A 22,730-nucleotide genomic window follows, 5' to 3' on the forward strand; every position below is an offset into this window, starting at 1 on the left:
TTTATTTATTTATCCATACAATTCCGAGGACAACGATCCATCATCCTTAATGTACGGTAAGGAGGATAATGTTTGTACAGATGGGGGGTTTGGGCATAATATAAGTAAGGAGAATGAGATAGAAGATGAAGAAGTACGTGTTGAAGGTGTTTTTTAGCATAGTGTAGGAGAGGATAACGTGAACCAAAAGGAAAATATGACTGAAGACGATTCAGACTATGAATGAGAATCAACATGCAGGTCTTAACCAGATTACGAGACAAACGAGATAGTCCGTCATTTGTCTCATAAAGTTATAAGTTTGTTTTATGAAGTTACTTCACAAGATAAAAGACAGAAATGTACCCAACTTTACGAGACAAAAGATTGATTTTTGTCTTTCATAAAGTTGAGTTCATTTCTGTTTTTTGTTCACGAGACAAACTTACAACATTACAAGACAAATGATATAGAGCTTTCAAGCTATTTTACAAATTTTCCATTATTGCGAATGCTTTCATGAGATGAATATTTGCAACAACTTCGCAAGATATTTGTCTTGTGAAGTTCAATACACCTAAAAAATGCAAAATCAAACCTAGTCGAACATTTACCCCTTTACACCACATAGGATATTTGTCTTGTGAAGTTCTTTTAAATTTGTCAAAGTTCAAAGGATGAAAAAAGGTTTTAGATTTTTCATTACAGATTCCTACTAGAAATCACATAGACCCCCTCCCCCCTATCTAAACAATACAATCAATTAATCATTTAGAAAGAAAGAAAATGGAAAAGGTACTTGTGTACCTTTTATCAAAATCTGAATCAGGTGAAGGGAAAATGGAATACGTCTAACGACCATGAAAGATGGGCCTTCTTTGCAAGAAGAGAGTCCAACAATAGTTGAAGTTTTTATGGGAAGATGAATAGATTGAAGTCAACAAGAAGAAAAAAAGAATTAGAAAAACCCTAACTTCCACGGGAAGATGAATATATTGATTTAAACTGAGAAGCAAAATGATATTTTTTTTATGTGGTGGGTCCCCCCACTTAAAATCTAAAAAGATGGAAAAAGGTTAATAAAGTAGCTTCTAAAAATGAGGTTACTTTTGAATTGGAAAAAAAACCAATTTTTCAATTCCTATAAATAGGTTGTTTGTGGATTTTATAGAGATTAATGAGAAATAAAATAAATATTGGAGAAAATTTCTACTTTAATTTCTATGCTTTATTGTAATTTTAAAGTTAATTAGACATAAAATTTAAATTTATATAATCTTTAAAAATTTCAAATTTCTCAAAAACCACAAATGAATGTTCATGCTTAATGTCTAAAGATTATTTGTAATTTATATAATTTTAAGGCACGAGAAAGTTCACTTATTAAATATAAAATAAAAATTTTAAATTGAGTTATAAACTTAGTTTCTATAATTTGAAAAGGATTAGAATTTAGTTAGAGACTAAATTATAATTGTAAACCCGACTATTTTTTTAAAACATATTAGATGTGAGTTCGAGGTTGATAATACAATTTCTATGTCAGTTGAGCCATGCTAATTTTAACTTTCATCGGACCACATGATTAAATTAAAATAATAATAATAATAAATAAATAAACCTATGAATTAATTTGCCATTTAACCGAAATTTAAAGATTTATTAAAAATTTTATAGAAGTTTTAAGGAATTATACTTATAATTTAACCAAATAATTAACTAGTTTTTGACAACACTGCAAAATCAATGTAGAGTGAAACTAGGGCACTCTTCCTCTTCACTTGACGACGAAGACGACCAACCAGGCAATCACTTGAAGGCTGCCGTTGCGAGATTTGTGCCTTGATCTTCTCTTCTTCTTTCCTCTCTTCTTCTTTCATTTTCCAATCACGAATTAGATTCCACAATCTCAACCTTCCATTTGTTTTTCTAGTTCAATCATGCAGCCACGCCGTACCTGAGTTTGGTGAGTTTTCTTTCTCGTTTTCTAGATCTATTTAAATCATGCTTTAGATTCTATTATTTACACGATGTTTTCACCACCTGCGGATTGGTGTTCTATGTTTTTTTTCTTACATTTCAATCGCTTGAATGTTTTTGGTTCTTACCCTGTTTTATGATAATGAGTTTTGTTTCCCCCCATGGAAATCTGTGAAAACTCAATAATGAAAGCGATGATTCTTGCTATGATAATACGACCAAGATGCTACATTAATGCTAACCCACTTCATTATTGCCTTGTCCTTTTCTCAATCCTCCGATGTCTTCTATTTCTATCTGTCCATATTTTCCACAAATAGTTGTTGACTAGACCTGTCTAAATGAGCTTGGCTTTCCTTCTGGATAAAGACATCGCTATAATCTGAAGAATCAAATTTTTGATTTTAGAGGGAGCTATTTGGTGAGATTGAAGGAACTGAGAAGACCCAAAATCCTTGTCGTGTATTAACAGTGAATGAATAAACAATCTATTAAGTCACTGAAAAGGCTTGATGTCCGGCTATGGTTTTGTACTGTCAGAGCATAGAATTTTTTGGAGTAAAAGATCCTAAAGAAGAGTTGCAGGGAAGGTGCACTGTCTCATATTAAGTCACTGAAAGGACTTGATGGAGAAAATAACTGAGGTTTCAAGCCTCTAGTGTGTAATGTTGCAATTTGAATGGCAGTAATTGAGCCCATGCAACAACTTAATTGAATTCAACTAAGTGGTTGATAGTTGAATGCAACTTTTACCTCGTCCTTTTAGTTTTGGAAATGAAAAGATACGTAATGACTTGTTTCAGCACCTTTTTAAATGGAAAATGAAATTTGGAAAAAGAAAAAAAAGCACAAAGGATTGTTGTTGTTATTAATGAAGAAACAAAATCCACTAGCCCTAGATGTTGCAGAAGTGAAACACAGGGATTTTTGGAACTTTTAATTTCTATATAATACATAGCCTCTAGTTGGAGTACCTTGGATTGAACTTGCAGCAGCGATTATCTTAATAAATATATATCACGGGTGCTTCTTATAATCACCCATTTTCTGGCTGGGGAGATGTCCTTTTTCAGCCTACTCTTTGTAACCTTGGGTTCTAGCTAGCTAATTGTGTTTCTTTATATGTTTTTGTTCTTATGAAAAAAAGCTGGTGTATATGTATATTTAATTGTCTTTCTAGATGGTGATAGAACTGTGATATATTTAGACTTTATAGAGCCTTGGTTTCTTGCAGAGCACACCTAAATGAAGTTTTATGCCTCAAGATTTTGATCGTGCATCAAGAGTGATCAAACGCTTCTGTCACAATAGCAAGATCTTTGGTTTACCCTCTGTTGTAAGTGGCAGCGGCCATCATTTTAGACTTTCTAGTGCTATGAAAGAGATTAAAGTCAAAGGTGGTTCTAATGCAGATCCTCATCCGTTGGAGAATGAAGCACATGCACAACAATTGTCCTGTGCAAATCAGGGATGTTCAGCATCAAATGTGCAATGCACCCCGGAAATTGAAAAGAAGTATGTGCATCGTGTTTATGATGCCATTGCACCCCATTTTAGTTCCACTCGATTTGCAAAGTGGCCAAAAGTTGCATCATTCTTATCCTCCTTACCTCTAGGGTCTCTCGTCCTCGATGCTGGCTGTGGTAATGGAAAGTACTTGGGTTATAATCCCAACTGCTTTTTTATTGGATGTGATATTAGTGCCCAACTTATTAAAATTTGTAATGAAAGGGGGCATGAAGTTTTGGTGGCTGACGCTGTAAATCTTCCTTACAGAACTGGTTTTGGTGATGCAGCAATCTCTATAGCTGTATTACATCATCTAAGTACTGAGAACAGGAGGAAGAAAGCAATTGAAGAATTAATACGTGTTGTAAAAAAAGGTGGCCTGGTTTTAATAACGGTCTGGGCTGTTGAACAAGAGGACAAATCTTTATTGACAAAATGGATGCCCCTTTCAGAGAAGTATGTTGAAGAGTGGGTTGGACCTGGTAGCCCGCGCGTACGCAGTCCAACGTCGTTGGCACTTGAAAGCATTCCTGAAATGAATGAAAATAATTCAGGTATTTGTCTAAGGGGGGATTCCAAGGAAAACTTTACTGGAAGCATACCAGAAGAAAAACTTCTACCCTCTCAATGTGAAAATGATTTGGCTGATTGCAACCATGAAAACTTGTTGAAGACCCAGCAAGAGTATTTTGTCCCATGGCACTTACCTTATCATCGTGCAGAAGTCAGTGGCACGTCTGCCAGTGCCCTTGCTAGTGGTTTGGCCAAAAAGGATGATAAGAAAGCAGCTGTTGTGTATAACAGATACTATCATGTTTTCAGTGAAGGCGAACTTGAAAGGTATTCCTCTCCCTCATCTCTATTGTATGATTTTTTTCTCTCTTCTTTCGGTGATTGGGTATGAGTGAACCTCTTGAATACATCTCATTTCAGATGTGACTTTGCTGTTCTAGATCTAGTGTGTTCAACTGTGTCTCTTATTCCCTCCCTCTGCTACTCAATACATTACATAAGCCAAATTTTTATTGTTCAAAAATTAGCTGGATGAAAGTTAAACAGAAGGGGAATGATGTAGACGTTTATTTTTATGTCTGCAAAAATAAATAAATAAATAAATAAATCGTAATGTACTAAGTAACAAAGTCGCAAGATGCGCCAGTATCTGTAAAGTTTGTTTTTGCACATGGGAGATGATGCTGGTCACGTTGATTACTCATCGTCCATTTTAGACATGTATGGAAAAGGAACATTGTACTTCTCCCAGCTTTGGCTGTACAGATTGTTGTTTCCGTACATTCAAAATCGAAACAGAAAATCCTTCCTAGAAAAGAGGTTCACAGATAGGGAGGAGGGGAGATAAGAAGACATCCATATGCAAGACAAATAGAAAGATCACAATTAAACTCCCCAATTTTTAGCAAAAAAAGAAAAGGAGAATACAGTTTTGAGGCCAAAAGGAGAAAAAAAGAAGGATATGGACGGGGAGTTAAGCAAAGGTGCCTAAAATTAAGCTTAATTTTCTTTAGATGTCTAATTTGGGGTATCAGTGGCATATATTAATTTGTTCCTAGAGCATTTCCTTGTTACTAGTTCCAGTTCCATTACTATGTGATGAGGTTATAACTGGTAATCTGGGTCATTTGCTATTTTGGTATCATTCCATCTTTTGACTTGAGATGCCTTGGCTGTAGAATTAGGAAACTCAGTATATCGAACTTCAAGACAAAATTTTATTTGATTCCATTATCCCCTCGATATACGTCTCTGCATAATTTGGTTTTTTTTTACAGCTTTCTCATTTTGGGTGCATTTGCAGGTTGGTTTCTGGTATGGACAATGCAGTAGTAGTTGATCGTTTTTATGACAAATCAAACTGGTGTATAGTTCTTGAGAAGACGGTGTGAGTATTTAAACGAGTTCATTGCTTTTACGAAGATATGATTCAAGCATGTCTGCCTGCTGTGCGAACTAAAGTCGGGCTTTCAAGATAAATCCCCTTGCTGAAGGGGGTCCCTGATATTTATCACTGTTGCGATCTCGGTTTCATTCTTGTCGTCCAGTCATGGTTTGGGGATGGAGATCTGCAGGCTCTCTTGCAGGAAATGCACGCACTGTAAGGATTTACAATTGTATTATGATTAATAATGTGCTGGATTGCCCTTTGGTTCAGTTCTAAATTGTTTGAATTGAAAAGGTTCGGCTTCTTTCTAATAAAAACTTGTTTTTACCGACTCATCTCTTGAGAAAGTTATTGACGGTTATTTCCTTTTAGGCTCAAGGTTTCTGGTGCAAGATTTTCTGGATTTTGAAAACACCAACTATACTAATAGTATAGTTTGTATGTTTAAGAGTGATTATAAAATAGTTAAAATCACTATTTTATGTTTAAAATCACTTCGAAACATGCCTTTGTTTATTCAATATCAATTTAGTGCTTGATTTTACACTTTTATGAGGTATTTGGGCAGTTGAGCTGTATTATAGTGTGGGTTATAATAATTTGTGTTTGGGGTGTTGATTATTTTTAGCTTGAATTGTAATAATCTGTATTTTGGATGCAGACTATTAGTCTGGGTTTAATAGTAAACATTGTGACAAGAGAGAGAGGATGAGTAGGAAATAATAAACACGGTAACAAAAAGAGTTTTGAAGTAGTATTGATAGATATTGTTGGAGGAGTGAGCTATAAAATTGTGATTTTATAAAGTAGTACTTTTATAGCCCACTCCACCACAGCCCCTTAAATGTTATTTTTATACTATAAAATTGATTTTAAATTATTGGAAGCATTTTTTTTTTTTTTTTTTTAAATTTTGAACCTGACAAGTTATTTTAACATGTCCTTGGATAGCCGAGACAGTTTTCTGACTTTTATTAGGCAACCCTTTGTGGGTGCAAATGTAGCTTGGTTATCTAAATCAATGTGCCCAATAAAAGCTCAAAAATGGTCTGAATCAATGGTTGCAAATGTAGCTAGGTTATCTAAATCAAATGTAGTCATTAACTCGGTTTGAAATTCACCTGAGTTGGCAAAGAAAAATAATAAAAGAATGCTAAATAGGATAGGAAATTGCAAAGTAAGTAAATATGTGTTAAACATAAAATGTACGAAAGGCTTGTTACTTGATCCAAAGAAAGAAAGAAAATCGGTGCATCTTCAAAGCAATAATTTGGGCCCCATGTAACAAGCATTCTGTAGATTGTAGTTTACTGGAGTCTCTTGCAATTTGGTTTGTATTTGTGAAGAATTCCATCCTCTCCACCGATGACGAAGAGTGAAATTACTGAGACCTTCCCCTTTCAACTATTTTTCGTGGGATTTGAGAGATTGTCCTGGGTTTAGAACTCTAACACAACCCATTAAAATAACCCGACCCGACATTTCCCTTCCAACTCAACTCATTGGCAATGTTTTATTCTTTTATCATCTGTGCCAACTCAGCTGAATGTAAGACTATTTTTTTTAGTACTGAGGATGAGAGAATTCAAAACCGACCTCCAGAGTAGGAACACATATCAATACCATTGAACTAATCTTTCAGCTTTATTGAAAGTTCAGAACTAAAACCACAGTATAAATGATCAGAGATACTGGACCAAATTAATACTTTTAATGTATTATTGTTATTAAAAAAAAAAAAAAACCCCAAACTTAGAGAACTGACAAAATCATTCGCCAAATAAAATCGAACAAAACAAAAAGTAAACCAACCATCATTAGATTTAATATTTCCAAATATTGAATTTTCAGACAGCAACTTGAAACATGTAGGTTTAGATACTATAAATTTAAGTAATAGTCTGGTAGTTGTACTATTCTTCTTTATTTAATTTTGGTCCATCCATTTAAATGATTACTTTTTAAAACTACAAAGACCAAAATGAACATTTTAAAATACAAGTCGAAATAAACTAAAGTAAAAAGTATATAAACCAAAATAGTACATAAATTACTTCAAGTCATTCAATATTTCTAACATAGAACTGATTTAAAACTAGTTTTTCCAAACAAGCCATGAATTTTAGTCATATACTTATACCGTCTCAATGCCTTCCTTCCCATGAAGGTTTCGGCTAAGTAATTTCCCCAACAAGACAAATCGAGAGTGATCAAGAAACAGGCATTACTTTTTGTATATTGGTTGTATCATACTTCTTTCAATATAATATGAATATACACACTACATTCGGACGCACAACTACACAGTAAACAATTAAGAAAAGAAACTCCAAAGGGTAATAATGCACTATTTTGCCTTTCCCTGCACCGTCTCATGTGCCCTTTTGGTTCGCTATAATGGATCTGAGGCAATACTTACTTCCAATATTCATACCTTTAAGTTTGTTTGTTTGACTAAAGCAGCATTTTTACTAATATTTGGAGCCAGCTATGTTAACAGTTTAAACCCCAATCATATGTTTGATATACTACCTTCAATTGGGAACTGGCAAGCAATTCAAGCAATGCTTGAGAATCTTCTGGTTTCAAGTAGTTTGAAGCATGCTTCATGACTTCTTGCTCGTTCTTACCGAAGTCCGTGCTAAACCTGTGCAATGATGAATGTGAAATAAAATTGTTGACTGATCAATATCTGAAAGAAGAATAAAAAGTAACTAACAATCACAGAAGTACTATTACTGTAAAATGTCTTTGATATTGTGTTTGTTTTAAGTATGTTCGACCTCCACCCCTATGATTGGTTCCTAAACTCTGGATACACAAGAAAACTGGGCTTTGATTCATCTTTCAAAAGTTTCCATCTAGTCTAAAATGCTGTCAGGTTTTCTAGGGCATTGTCTAAATGGTCTAATTTCTTGTTGAAGTGATCTACAAGGCCAAATATATTCATCCATGATATTAGCATGGGAAGACATTTCATCTCCAAGATATGTCAAGACTATTCTTTTATAGAAATTTCTATCCAAAAGAGTGGACATAAGATCAGGACAATGCTGTTCCACGCCCAACGATCTACGTACTGCCAGAGTTTCTAACAAAGAGAGTGCTTCTTCCAAGAGAAATTAACCAAATTAAAATTTTCAAAAATTTAACTATGAAATGATGAACGTGTCAATGTAAGTGTAACTAGGAAGGGAGCAAGTCTAGCATAAAGTAGGACTCTAAATGAAAATTTCATGAGGCAACAGATTGAAACTAAAATACTGATAAATGTTCGAAATAAAACAGGTGGTTTCTGAGGAACTGTTTTCATCTTACCATTTAAGAATCATACTAACTGATGCAGAATTGTTATTCAAATCCATGATAAGTCCTCCGTCTCTTAAGAAACTTCGTGCTGCTTCCATCAACTCATGATCTACATTGCCTGGAGAATAGCATCGAAGGGCAGGCCCGGATCGGGTACCACATACTAGTGCAAAATGAATTAAAGGCTCTACATACGGAAGAGAAACCTATAAAAATAAGAAAAATAAAATTAGTCAGACTACGAAAACTTGAATTCCTGAAGAGAAGAATATGGGACTAAAGCTCATAGCGGCAATTGGCCACTTGTAATATAAACAGGAAGAGAAACTGAAAGAAAGCAAGAATTATTCATTTTGAGCTAATGATCAACCATCATAAAAGAACCAGATGACTGTACTTGAGTTAAAACTTGTATACCAATAAAGGGCGTGATCTCAAAATCTTAATTAAAAAAGACTAACGAACATCACATACAGCTAATGACTTTCATGGATAATCAGCAATTCAATAAATCAAATATCTTTTTACCAGATTGACATGTAATATTGTTCCATTAGATCATAAAATTAGTACCAGAAATCAGAAAGGGGATTTCTCACTTTAGAACGTTTATCTCTTGCACCAAATGATTTCATGAGATTGTAAGGTGGTCTCTGATTGGCCCTCAAAATTCCATTTTGAATAGCTGAAAGTGAATAGGTGGCCCCTCCAATAACATATTTGAAGTCTCCGAACAGTTTCCTTCTTTCCAGCGCTCCAAGAGGATGTCCACATACCAATATTGCATGAATTGCCATCATATTGTAGAGATTAATAAAGAAAGCGAGCTTCTCTTCCCGAGCCAAATTGTGCACTTCAACTCTTTGGAGCTCTTCCACAATTCTCAAATACCTGTCAAATATTGCCGTCAAATCAAGATTATTGAATATGCTGCAAAACACTTGAACGTGCTTTTTTCACAAGTTATTCAACGAACTAACCTAGCAAATTCCTCACTCCCATGAATACTTCTGTAATCTACATGCTTTCCATCCTCTGATACATAGGCTTCCAGAATGGCGAAGGATAGAAATCTCAGCCTTGATGCAATATCTGTTATCGGCTTTGGCTTCACCTCAATTATACCTCTTGCAACGTTGTGACATTGAGTTGCCACGACGGGATCATCATCCAAGAACCGGTATAAGTGGCTACCATCTTCAAACAGATTTTCCCTGAAAACAGAGTTGTTAATGACAAATGAAATGGGCGGCAGCCATGGAAACTGAAAGGAGAAGCTGGAATAACTTACTCGAGAACGTGTTGGAAAAAATGTTTGCTTGCGAGCTTTCGTCCAAATTCAATAGCCTGGTCATTACACCAAACAAAAGTTGTTTTTTTTTTTCAAATAATAATAATAACATAGGATCATTTAGAGAGCAGATCTAAAGTGACACCAAAATAAAGAGCAAAGTTATGCAGTTACTTAACACATATTTTTGTAGAAAAGAAAACTGGAACGGCCGTGTCTACAAAAATGTTAGTATTTTAAAGCCCCATTTTCTACAGCTACAGCTACTGAGAAAACATACAATATCCTCAGTATGTTCATTCTTTACTCAACAAACCAATAAATCGAAAAAGTTAGGATCTGTTTGGTAGAGAATCTGAAAATAGAAATTTGAAAACAATGGATTAAATGAAAATATAGTTGTATTTCATGTTTTCAGATATGTATTTAGTAGCAGATCTCAGACATTGAATTCTAATTAAAATAGTTGAAAACTAGTTCTAGTCACTAACTCATTATTAATTGATAATAAACTATTATTAATTCATTTATGAACATGTTTTATGTTAAAAAAAGGGACATTTTTAAATATAAAAAAATATTCGCAAATATTTACAAAAGTTCCAAAAAGTATTAAACATTTTTGAAACTTTTTGCTACAAAGTGCAAATATTTTTTAGATTTTCTTAATTTATAAGAATTTCCCTAAAAAAATTGTAAAATTATTATTTTGTAATAATATAAAATTTATAGGATAAATTGAATTTGTCCCTATGGTTTGAAAGAAGTTAAAGTTTAGGTCTTATAATTAATTTGAATTTACCCCTATGATTTGATAAAAACTTCACAAATAGTCCCTATGGTAGAGATTATTTAAAAGGATTTAACAAATCACAGAGACTATATATGAAGTTCTATCAAATCATAGGAACTAAAATCTAAATTTTAACTTTATCCTAACCATAGAGACCAAATTTGTAATTGAACCTAATTTATAATATATTACATAATAAATATTTTAATTTTTTAAAAATTGAATTTAGTTTATAACATGGCATACACTATATTTCTAAATGTTTTTAACATTATTTAATATAATTATGCATTTTAAATTTTAAAATTCAAATTTTAGATATAATGAAAACATAAAAATGCTACTTTTAGAATTTACACTCTTTGGATCACAAAATCCGAAAACGGTTTTCAGAAACAGAATTCGGATTGTATGCCAAACACATATTCACTAAATTCAATAAATCTGAAGACAGAAAATAGAATCTGAATTACGAACCAAGCACAAATTTAAGTAAACTGGAACTAAAATCTCTACATGCCTCCTAATATGTGGAGAGCTTCCTTACTACAGTGTACAAAAAGTTTTTTCAGAACACATTGCTTTAATAGTGTGTCCCACCATTGATCTGATCTAGTAATATTGGAACAAAAACCAATTTAAATTGCTTTAATAGAGTGTACCTACAGAGGAAAGGAAGATATATTTAACATGGTGTGTCACACAGTGAAAAGACTAATAATGAGATTGAAAACTGAAAGGTTCCAGTTCCAATTCCTTTGAAGTAAAAATAGGGTCTTGATGAACATAAACACTACAAAGTTTGGAGTAGACACAGGGTACCATGATATCCTAGAAGTTATTCGAGGACGGAGAGAACAGCATCCAATTTTAGTATAAACTCCCAATTATTTGTTTAGACCAAGAAAGAGTAATTTTCTTTGAATAATCCGTATAGGTTTCTTGGTTTTGCAAAGCATTATAGAAAACTCCAATAATTCATTAAATAATAATAATAATCATAATAAAAGAACGCCAAAACCCAAGAATCTGGAGAAGCCTTTAAGCTTCATAAAAATAATTTTTTAAAAGACTCAACGTAAGATTAAGAAAATAGGACAAACTACCATCTCTGATGCCTAGCTGCATTGTGCACTCGAGAGAGATAAATAGTGAAATTGTTATTTGAATGAGAAGTCTCTTCTTTCTGAAAGTATGACAAAGGAAAAGAGTCCAACTCACCTCTTCTCTTTCCAAGTATTGATCCTCTGACAAGAAATCCACAGCTTCTGAGCCAAGGAAACAGTTGGTGAATCGTCGCATTTTGCAGTACCGGTCCTTAACAACAATAGATTCTTTCATTTTCCGAACAATCATAGCCAATTCATCAACAGTCCCACTACTGGAGACATCATCTTCACCAGAAAGAGGTGGTAAAGGGGCTTCAAGGGTTGGAGCTTCGGCTTTCAGATACTCAATTTTCTCATCAAGCTTGCCAGACTCATCCAACTCTTTTAGTTCGTTTACGCCTCCAATAAGGACTGTATTGAAAAATACCCTTGGAACGGCAGGAGACCCCGCAATTTTCTCAAGCTCCAACTTTCTACCCGGATAAACATCAATATTGATCTCAACGTACCTAAGTCTCTTCCAAAACAAAAATAATCTAGCCTCTTTGCATTCTTGACAACCTAACCGTGTGTATAGAACAATTCTGCCTTTTAGAACAACATCTAAGGTTTGTTCTCCAGCACCATCCTCCACCTGCTCAGTTTTGATTTGTGCATCAGCATCACGTGATATCTTAATATAGTTGAGGGGATTCCAAGCAGATCTTTCCAAAGGTTTTTCAGGGATTTCCTTGGCTTCATTTTCTTTATTGGAACAGGAATCATCCTTAGTCTCGTCATTAGGAATATCCTGATTTTCTTCATCTTTTTTTCCCGAAAAACGCCGTAAAACATTAGACACTGCAACAACACCCTTTTCTTTAACAAAGTTTTTTAGTGCCAAAGCCCTGTCAACAACACCTTGACTCTCTGAATCACTATCCATGGAACGGTTTGACAAACTCCCACTACCTTCAATCCCAGGAATCTCAGTCCCATCAAAGACTGGCTCTGGAGATTTCTCCTCGCCAATAACTTCTCCAGTTGGTTGGTTTGTCCCAGTTTGAGCCTTTGAGTCGACGCCATCATTATCTGAATCATCTGACGACGTTTCAGATTCTGCATTCTTACCCTCATCTAGATTTTCATTAGAATCGTCATTTCTGTTAATCTGATCCAACTTTTCACCTTCAGATTTAGACTGGGAATCCACTTTGGTTTCCACCTCGTGATACACTTCACTTTGGACGGTCTCCCTCTCCACTATTTCCTCTTGAGCCTCACATTTTGAATCAACGTTCTTATCCTTTGCTACTTCATCAAGCCCTTTATCCTTTGCTTGAGTGGCGCTATCCTCATTAACTGACAAGGACTGTTCAATCTCCACTGTAGGCTCTCCTCCATCATTCTGTTTAGAAAGGCTATGTTCCTCATCCCTTCCAGCAGCCGGTGAAGTCGCCATCTCTTCCTTAAAGTAACAGTCGTCTCTAGTACAGCAAGTGTCTCCTTACTCCCTCAGCACCTTTCAAATCTAGCATTCAAGAGCCTGCGAAACGGTTGACACAATGGAAAGAGTTGATGCAAAATAAAATATAGAAGTTATCCAATCATATCTTCGGGGAAAGAAATCTTTGCAAGTCCAACAAAGAGCATCCCTATAAATTTAAACTCCAAGAAGAGTACAGAAACAAAACTTCTCAACATGATAAACAACAGCATCCTCAACGCCTTGCATAAAAACGAGGGTTAGTCAAAGTGAAATCCTCTCACTAGCATCATCACTCACACACATAACTAAATATCAAACTCGTTCACTTCCATTTCCAGAAATATTCCACCTCCGAATTCAAACATGATACAAATTAAAAAAAAAAAAAAAATCATCGTTGATTTTCAAATCATCAAAGAAGCATGAATGGAAAGAAAAGAGAAAGAAGAAGAAAGTACATACACGATTGATGAGGGTGAGAATTCAGAACACTGTAATACCGTCTGGGGTGAGAAAAACGAAACCAGAATCGAGAATTCAGCAACAGATCTTTCTTGACGAAAACGGAGTGATGAACAGGGTTGAAGGATCTAAAGGCGTTTGAATTGAGAAGAAACTGCAGAAACATGGTAGAAATAAGAAGAAACGGATCAAAAAAATGTAGAGGGGATTGAAGGTTATGGGTAGGAATTAATTGTGATGAAAATTTCCTTAATTCATTTTTATTCAACCCTTTGTATTTGAATAGAAACCGCCGGAAGGAGTTCGCAAGAAAGAAATGAAAAAACGAAAAAAAAAAAAAAAAGGAAAGAAATAAGAGAAAATAATAATAATAATAAAGAATGGGTGAGAAGCGGGAAGTCCGTGGGCTGAAAATAGATAATAATAATAATTAAAAAAGAAAATCTGACAGTAAACGGGTTTTCTTTTTTGAACTTGCCCGCCAAGCCTTTTCCAACTTTTTTTTTTTTTAATGCGTTGACCTTACTAAAATACAACTCTACAAGTCCCTTTTTAAATATAAAAAAAATATTTAAAAATATTTATACTTTATAGTAAAAAGTTTCAAAATTACACCACATTTTTTGAACTTTTTTTACTATGAACTATAAATATTTTTTAATTCTCTTTTTTATTTATAAGAATTTTCCACTATATACAATGTAATCTATATTTCAACTTAATTACGTACATATCAAAGTGAGCTTAACTCAAAAGTAATTTGTATGACATTTTTATTAGAGGTTGAAGGTTTAACCTCCAATTTTATTGTTATTACTAAAAAAAAAAAAAATCTTCTTTAGTAGTTGATGTTCGATCTATCATTCCGTAGTTGTTATTAAAAAAGAAAAAAGTAACATACTTTGTTACTAAAAAAAAAGTTACATACTTCATCTGTACACATATTTTAATGTTTACAATTTTAAAGGAAGATCAAGTTTTTGGTCCCTAAATTTTGAATTTAGTTTTTATTTGGTGTTCTAATTTTCGAAAAGTTACACTTTCAGTTTTTACATTTTGAATTTGGTTTCAATTTAGTTCACAAGTTTTCAAGTGTAACAATTTTTTTTATCTCTACTTTTGAGATTGGTGTTTTGTTTCAATTTAATCGGTATATTTCAAGATTTACATTTTTAACTTCGATGTTTCACTAGGTACTCACTTCAATCTTTAGCATGTTGGTATTTATAACATAATTTAAAATAATTATGAATTGAAAATTTTAAATTAATTTTAATAGTGATGAAAATTTATTGAAACTTAATTTTATAATTCTTTTAAAATGATTTAAAGTGAGTATTTAGTGAAAGATCAAGGTTAAAGTGTAAATTTTGAAATTTGGGGACCAAATGGAAACAAAACTCAGATTTCAAAGATAAAATTATAACATTTTGAAACTTAGAGATTAATTTGATATCAAACTCTAAAATTAATGACTAAAAGTGTAACATTATGAAATTTAATGATTAAATGGAAACTAGACCCGAAATCTAGGAAACAAAATGTTTTTTTTTTTTCTAAATTTTAAATTATATGCCAACATGGGTATAACTAGTTGACATATATACTCTTTATGTTGAAGCCGAAGGTTTAAAAGACTATATTCGTCTCAAAGAAAATAGTCGAAACGTTTAGTTTATTGTTGAGTTGTGTTTGTTTTGACATTTAGTTTTAGAGTCAACATAAAAAAGATGCACTATTTTATCGAATGATGTATTATGAATTAATAGAAGATATAAAATGAGAATTTAAATATTAATTAGGCTTTATTAATTTTTTTTGAAATATTTGTTACGTTGGTTGATGATATATAACTAAATATCATTAGTTATATTGTAATGAAGTTGAGAGGTTAGGTTACAATTAGCATTAAAAAAATCCTCCTCCGTAATTAACTTTAAAATATGAATACTAATCACAAAAGGAAGAAACAAAAAAATAAAATAAAATAAAATAAAAATGGGGAATTTAATATTCATGAGCTTGATTTTCAAAGAAAGAAACATTTAAATTCGTTAAAGACAAGAAAACAAAAATGGTTCCTAACTTGAGCCATATTTCGAGTGTTGACCTAATTGCGAGTGCAATCAATCTCTCAAATCGAAGTTTTCCCTAATTGTATCCGTTGTCCATTTTTCCTTATTCAATCTTTTTTTCTTTATATGAATTATTCTTAATTCAATTTTAAAAGCATCGCCACGAGCCCTTTTATTTGTGGATGTTAGGAGATACTTGTTGAGTTGAAACTCATTTTAGGTCAAACCTAATTCTTTAGGACGCTTCAACCTAAATGACACTTATTAAATAATGAATCTAATCCAATTCAACCATAAACATTTGGTTTGGGCTGGTTCGAATTAGCCGGATCATTTATTTAATTTTTTATTCTAAATGTAGTAAAATGTTAATGTGTGAAAATTTTATCTAATTATTTTCATATAATAAATTAAGATCAATAACTCAATTTTTTAATTTATGTTATCAAAATTTTCTTTCCATAGAGTTAAAAAATTATTTTTAAGAGTTGTTGAGAATAAATTAACAGAAAAAATCATGAAATAAAATAAAATAAAAATAATTGTACCATAAATGAAAACAAAATATACATTTTAAAATTAATATTAAATTCAGTTTGGTTCGGGTTATTTTAGATAATTCATGAACCAACCCAATTCATAAAATTTTCATTCATTTGAATCCAATCCAATCTAAACCGTATGAGTTAGATTGGGTTTATCGGGTTTTTTTGGGTCATCGGATTTTTTGAACACCCTTGATGGATGTGTCAGAAAAAAAAAGAACCATGTTTCGTAAAGATAATAAAATAGGGATCGAATAATAGATAAAAAAAAAAAAAGAACCATGTTTCGTAAAGATAATAAAATAGGGATCAAATAATAGGAAAAAAAAATTAAAAATCTATCACAAAAAACCATTGTTTTCTTTTCCAAGTCCAATTAGGAGAAGTCAACTTGAGCAATGTTAAGCTCGTTAAGACATATATTCTTGATCAAAAGGTTAAAAATTTGAATCTTTGTATTTATGAATTAAAAAAAAAAAAAAAAAAAGAAGAAGAAGAAAAAAAAAAAGACATTCTTGAAGATTCTCTGTGTTCTATTATATGAAAAGCAAATTTAAAGTAGGGTTGTCCATAAAACTATGCAGCTAAATAGCTATGGATTTACAAAGATTACATTGAATGTTTTTACAATTAACTAGGCCTAGGTTGTAAAATACGTGTTGCAGAGAGGTGATAAAACATCTCAGACAGGTGGGAGGAGTTTATATACCTTTTTCTCCCCTCTGCAAAATTTTTTATTTTTGGAGTGAAAGAAGAGCGCAGGAAAGTTGTTCTTCAGATCACTGTCATTCCATTCAAAACAGGATGCACCAGTGCAAGGCTCTTTGAGATGGCGAGAACCATATAGCACGATTTTCGTCGTTGAATATCAAATCTAGATAACCATTCAAACTGGGAGATCAATAAGTTTGCAACCTGTATTCAAGTGATGAATCCACATCACACTTCACATCTCCACAAGCTCCATAAACTGTTCCAAGAATGTAGTCATCCACTTCGATACCTTCAGCCTGCATTCGATACATGAGCTTTAACGCCTCTCGGCAGAGACCGTTCCTAGCATAACACAAAATCATGGCCTTCCAAGAAACCAAATTCCTCACCGGCATGCTGTCGAAAACTTGAGAAGCTTCGGTTACATATCCACATTTTGCATACATGTAAATCAGTGCACTTCCCACAAAAACATTAGACAAAGCAGATGTTTTATTTGCAGAGGAGTGGATCAATTTCCCTTGAAGGATGGCTTCCATCTTCGCACACGCTTTTAAAGCCGATGAATAGGTAAAGGAATTTGGTTCAACTCCTTCCTCTACCATGTTTTTTAGAAACTCGAGAGCCTCGGACTCGTGCCCAAGATGAGCACATCCAGAAATGATAGCCGTCCAAGAAACCACATCTCTAAGCGGCATCAGCTGAAGAACCATGGAGGCCTTGAGTCGATTCCTACATTTACAGTAGAACCAAACTAGAGTGCTTCCTATGTGTATATTAGTTTGAAATGAACTTTTTACTATCTGGGCATGAACTTCCCTCCCAGTCAATGACGCCCCAATCGAGCCACAAGCACGGAGAATACTTACAATGGTTAAGTTATTGGCAGGAATCCTTTGCCTCTTCATCAACCTAAAGAGGTTGACGGCCTCCTCACCGCGCCCCTCTCGTGCATAACCAGCTATGATTGATGTCCATGTTACCGTGTTTCTATTCCTCATCCCATTGAATACTTCTCTAGAATCTGCCAAATTCCCGCACTTAGCATACATATCAACCAATGAAGTCCCAACAAAAACATCATTCTTGATTATTTTCTTAATTATCAAACCATGTAATTGTCTCCCAATCTTCAACTCCCTCTCTTCTCCACAAGCCTTGAGAACACTGCATACAGAAAACTCATTTGGTAGAAATCCATCATTTAGCATATTTGAAAACAATGAAATTGCTTCTCGTCCAAGCCCTTGTTGGGAACAAGAAGTAATCATGGAAGTCCAACAAACAACATCCCGCTTTGGCATATGTTCAAATGCAACAAAAGCACTGGAAATATCTTTACATTGTGCATAAAAGTAAACAATGGCACTGTCAATAATCAAATTCCCCCAATTACCTTTCACAATGACGCCATGAATTTGCCTCCCCAGCTCAAAATCCAATCTCTTAGCACATAAGTTCAAGATGCAAACAAACATCTTCCCATTCGCTTGCACCCCGTTCTTGACCGAATCACTGAACAACCCTAAAGCTTCCTCAGTAAAATCTAAATGAATATATCCATTTATAATAGTCGTCCAGGTCACAACATTCCTCACTGGCATTTCATCGAACGCCTTTCTAGCATCAACCAACATTCCGAATCTCAAGTAAGAACTAACCAAATTATTTCCAACATAGATCTCAAAACTTGTAATATGCCGCAAAATGAAAGCATGTATTGCCCTTAATTCCTTGGCGCTACGACTAGAACGAAGCCAAACGGCAATCAAATAGGGACTTAAACATCCACTCACCGACTGACTGCTGCAAGATTCGACATTGGCGTATTCTTGAGTAGTAAATGTTTCTGCTATGCAGGCGACCGGCGAAGCTCTGGATAGGTCTTTGACAAAATTTAACCGGAAATTTGTGGAGCTTTTACAATGGTCGATACTAGTGAAGTTCCATTTGGAACAGGTCCGCCGTGCGGTTAGTAATGTCGGCGGTGGTTGAACAGAGAAACAAGGCGGTGGGTGAGAAATGGTGGCCGTTGAGATGAACGCCGGCGAGAGCATAGCCGGAAACTGGTTTGAACTTCCCGCCACGTCCACAATTCGGGTTGAAAATTAGTATGCCTTAATTTCACAGGATAATTTGAAGCAGAGCCGTTGGTCAGTTGGATTAGGCTTCCCTCGTCGGGCTCAGGGGGCAAAATTGGTAACTGTCATCGGATATTTAAAAAATGAATACTTTATTTACATTTTTTGCCCCATCACTTTTTAGGGGTCTTTCCAAATTTAATAAAAATGCCCAAATTATTTACAGAAGATAGCAGAATTTAAAAAGAAATCAAAATCGGTGGAAGAAAGCTCAATCTAAAGAGTGAAATATCGAAACTATCTCTGCTCACACAAAAAATCGCGACCCAATAACGATTAAATCGGACTATCCAAATCCGCCCAATATCCACGTCCGTCTTCCACGTCTTCTTGCAACGACAAAAGATCTCTGTCTATCGCCCTTTATCTTACCGCTTTTCTACCTCCATTCCTTATTTTTTTCTCCTACCGCTTTCTATCTCAACGGCAAAAGATCTCTATCGGCTTCTACCGATATCCACATTGCTTCATCTTTATCTTCTTCTTTGTTGTTGCTTTCAATTTTTCAAGGTTACAATCTATCATCATATCCTTCAAGTAATAATCATTCTCTTTTCTTTTCATTAATTCTTCTATTTAATCATACTCATTAAACATTATTGAACCTAATTTTGTTTAACTAGATGGTGCAAAAAATAGTCAAAGTTGATGGAAACAAAGACAAAGAAAATAATAATGAAAGCTGAATCATCAATAATCAGAGCAAAAGTAAACAAATCTGAAGAGAAGAAGAAGGTAAACTATCAATAGAGCTTTAACATTAATACATACTTGTTGTGCATTATGTAAACTATCTATCTTAGGAACTTTAGTAAAAATTTTAACATCAATCAATCTATTATAAATAAACTTGAATTAAGATAGACAGATATAGAGTTCTATCTATGTCTATCTTCTATCACAATCTATCTGAGATAGATTATACATAGACAGAGATAGAATACTATCTCTGTCTATATCAAATAGACAATGTTAGACATTGAACACTAATATCTATTTCTATAGTTTCTATATGGCTTGCACTCTATATTTGTTTAGTTATAGTGGATCTATTCATAACTTTGAATTGAGATAGACAGTGATAGAGCGCTATCTCTGTCTATCTGAGATAGATAATGATAGAATTCTATCACTGCCTATCTAAGATAAACGTTTATCTTCTATCACTGTCTATCTGAGATAGATAAAGATAGAATCTATCCTGTCTATTTTCGATAGACAGTGAATGAAGATAGACAGGGATAGAACTTTATCTCTGCCTATCTTAGATAGACAATAATAGACATTGAACACTAATATTTGTTTCTATAGTTTCTATATAGTTTGCACTCTATATTTGTTTAGTTGAATAGATCTATTCATAACTTTGAATTGAGATAGACAGTGATAGAGCACTATCTCTATCTATCTTAGATAGACAGTGATAGGACTCTATCACTATCTATCTCAGATAGACAGAGATAGAATACTATCTCTGTTTATCTCAGATAGGTAGTGATCTCAGATAGACAGAGATAGAACTCTATCTTTGTCTATCTCAGATAGACAATGATAGACATTGAACACTAATATCTGTTTATATATTTTCTATATGGTTTGCACTCTATATTTGTTTAGTTGAGTAGATCTATTCATAACTTTGAATTGATATAGACAAATATGAGATAGACAGTGATAAAGTGCTATCTCTGTCTATCTGAGATAGAAATTTATAGAGTTCTGTCTCTATCTATCTCATGAAGGAAATAAAAGATAGAGATCTCTATGAGCAGCAGAAGTGGATCGTTCCAAATCCCATTCAGAATGAACACAACAATCACAGTCTAACCGGAAACATACAGATTATGCATAAACAGAAATTACAGCATGCTATAAGAAGATTCAAGAGATAGAGTATGCATACCTTTGAAGAACTATTCTTCAAATATCCCTCGATTAGTTTCTAATGCGCCCAAAGTAGCACTCGAACGCAATGAACAACACATGCCAACAACACGAACAACTTCATGTTACTCGAACCCAATCGAGTCCAACTCGATTCATGAACGGAGTTAGAACACCACCACAAGTGTTACCTTGGTATTCTCGGTGTGAGAATCTAGAAGTTGTGGGCTCTATATGATCTTGGATTGAGGAAGACAGGAGGTATACGATCGAGTAAATGGGCGACAAGAACATCATCTATCGCATAGACGATGTACTCGATCGTTTAGTAAACGAAAGCCTATCGCATAAACTTTGTTACTCGATCGTGTAGCAACGATCAACGAGTAACTTTGTATAGTCAACTCTTAAATGATTGTGTATGCTCTCAACGGCTATCGCTTAGTAAAAAAACTCTTTTTACTTGATATTCTTTTTTCGTGAAAATTTTCAGATGAATTCAACTTCTAATTTTGGAAAAAAATTTTCCCTTTATCTCACGGTTACCATAAAACTTCCAATAACCTCCCACTCAAAACGGTTGTTAGAGAAAAAAAATTAATTATCATATAATTAATTTATTATAAATTAATATGATAACCAACTTATCATATTATATTTGTAACCTATAGTTTTAATATTTTATCATATGAAACACATAAACCATAGTTCTTTTTGCTATTTTATGGTACTTAATATAAATCATATTTATATTAATTCCTCCATTTAATGTATCTAATACATCACACCAATTATATCACATATAATTGAATTTCCTCTTGTTAATTTGAACACTTCAAAGTAACCCAAAAATCTGATTCTCAACTTGAACCCATTGAGCTACCAAGGGGACCTCATGGACCTATAGCAACGGTACGTGAATAACTGACTAAACTCTTTAGTCATGAGATCCACCATCCATTAACTGTTAGTCACTCCATTAAAGACTGACAGCTGCACTCTTCTCACTACAGATATATTTCTGTATCCATATAACCAATCAACAGTGCGATAACCCTTCACAAATCGCTTGTAAGTACAGCTGGACCAATTTATCGTTTTGCCCCTGTAGTTTCATCTAACTCCTTAAGTACCACTGATTCCTCTAATGAACAATAAGTCATAGTCCTACTATGACTGAGTTCTCTCTTCCAAAAAGAGGGTGTGGCCATTATGTTCAAGACCTGGAATTAGCCCTTAAGGGAATAATTTATCTACTTACCCCTACTTTGGGGAAGGAGTAAATTACGTCTTGTGTAGCTGAGTTCCCAGCTCCCCAATCATACGAATCCCCAAAAAGATAGGCTTGTTGAGTTGGCAATCTGGCCACTCTCACCCATACTAATAAAAGGACCGTCCCTCATAGACAGAAGTTCCCAACTCACTCAGGATTAAGGTCATGTCAATTATGGTCATTTTAGTGAAATGTAATTCTCAATAATCAACGACGTTATATAAAGAGACTAATCATCTCGTGGTTCGGTCTTATACAAACTCTTTATATAGGACACCCTTGCTCGCATGTCTCCACA

The 22,730-nt window shown here is 33.9% G+C and overlaps 3 protein-coding genes across 3 annotated transcripts; 1 reads left to right on the plus strand and 2 right to left on the minus strand.

Moving 5' to 3' along the window:
• Positions 1-1,640: 1,640 nt before the first annotated feature.
• Positions 1,641-5,703, plus strand: LOC120076615 (S-adenosyl-L-methionine-dependent methyltransferases superfamily protein). Its single transcript, XM_039030495.2, has 3 exons — positions 1,641-1,945; positions 3,194-4,308; positions 5,285-5,703. Exons 2-3 carry the CDS (start codon positions 3,215-3,217, stop codon positions 5,370-5,372), a joined length of 1,182 nt encoding a protein of 393 aa, XP_038886423.2. The 5' UTR covers positions 1,641-1,945; positions 3,194-3,214; the 3' UTR covers positions 5,373-5,703.
• Positions 5,704-7,575: 1,872 nt separating this feature from the next.
• Positions 7,576-14,204, minus strand: LOC120075979 (electron carrier/ protein disulfide oxidoreductase). The gene is made up of 7 exons (XM_039029743.2): positions 13,801-14,204; positions 11,983-13,395; positions 9,969-10,024; positions 9,658-9,891; positions 9,277-9,568; positions 8,687-8,883; positions 7,576-8,015 (listed from the first exon to the last, which is right to left on the minus strand). The coding sequence occupies exons 2-7, from the start codon at positions 13,309-13,311 to the stop codon at positions 7,862-7,864; spliced, it is 2,262 nt and encodes a 753-aa protein (XP_038885671.2). The 5' UTR covers positions 13,312-13,395; positions 13,801-14,204; the 3' UTR covers positions 7,576-7,861.
• A 2,728-nt stretch (positions 14,205-16,932) lies between these two features.
• On the minus strand, positions 16,933-19,334 carry LOC120075226 (pentatricopeptide repeat-containing protein At4g18520, chloroplastic-like). Its single transcript, XM_090312615.1, has 2 exons — positions 18,246-19,334; positions 16,933-18,158 (listed from the first exon to the last, which is right to left on the minus strand). Exons 1-2 carry the CDS (start codon positions 19,189-19,191, stop codon positions 17,320-17,322), a joined length of 1,785 nt encoding a protein of 594 aa, XP_090168741.1. The 5' UTR covers positions 19,192-19,334; the 3' UTR covers positions 16,933-17,319.
• Between the last annotated feature and the right edge of the window lie 3,396 nt (positions 19,335-22,730).

This window comes from Benincasa hispida, chromosome 4 (genome assembly GCF_027475165.1).
Source record: "Benincasa hispida cultivar pf3 chromosome 4, pf3_genome.v1.1, whole genome shotgun sequence".
NCBI classification, from domain to species: Eukaryota; Viridiplantae; Streptophyta; class Magnoliopsida; order Cucurbitales; family Cucurbitaceae; genus Benincasa; species Benincasa hispida.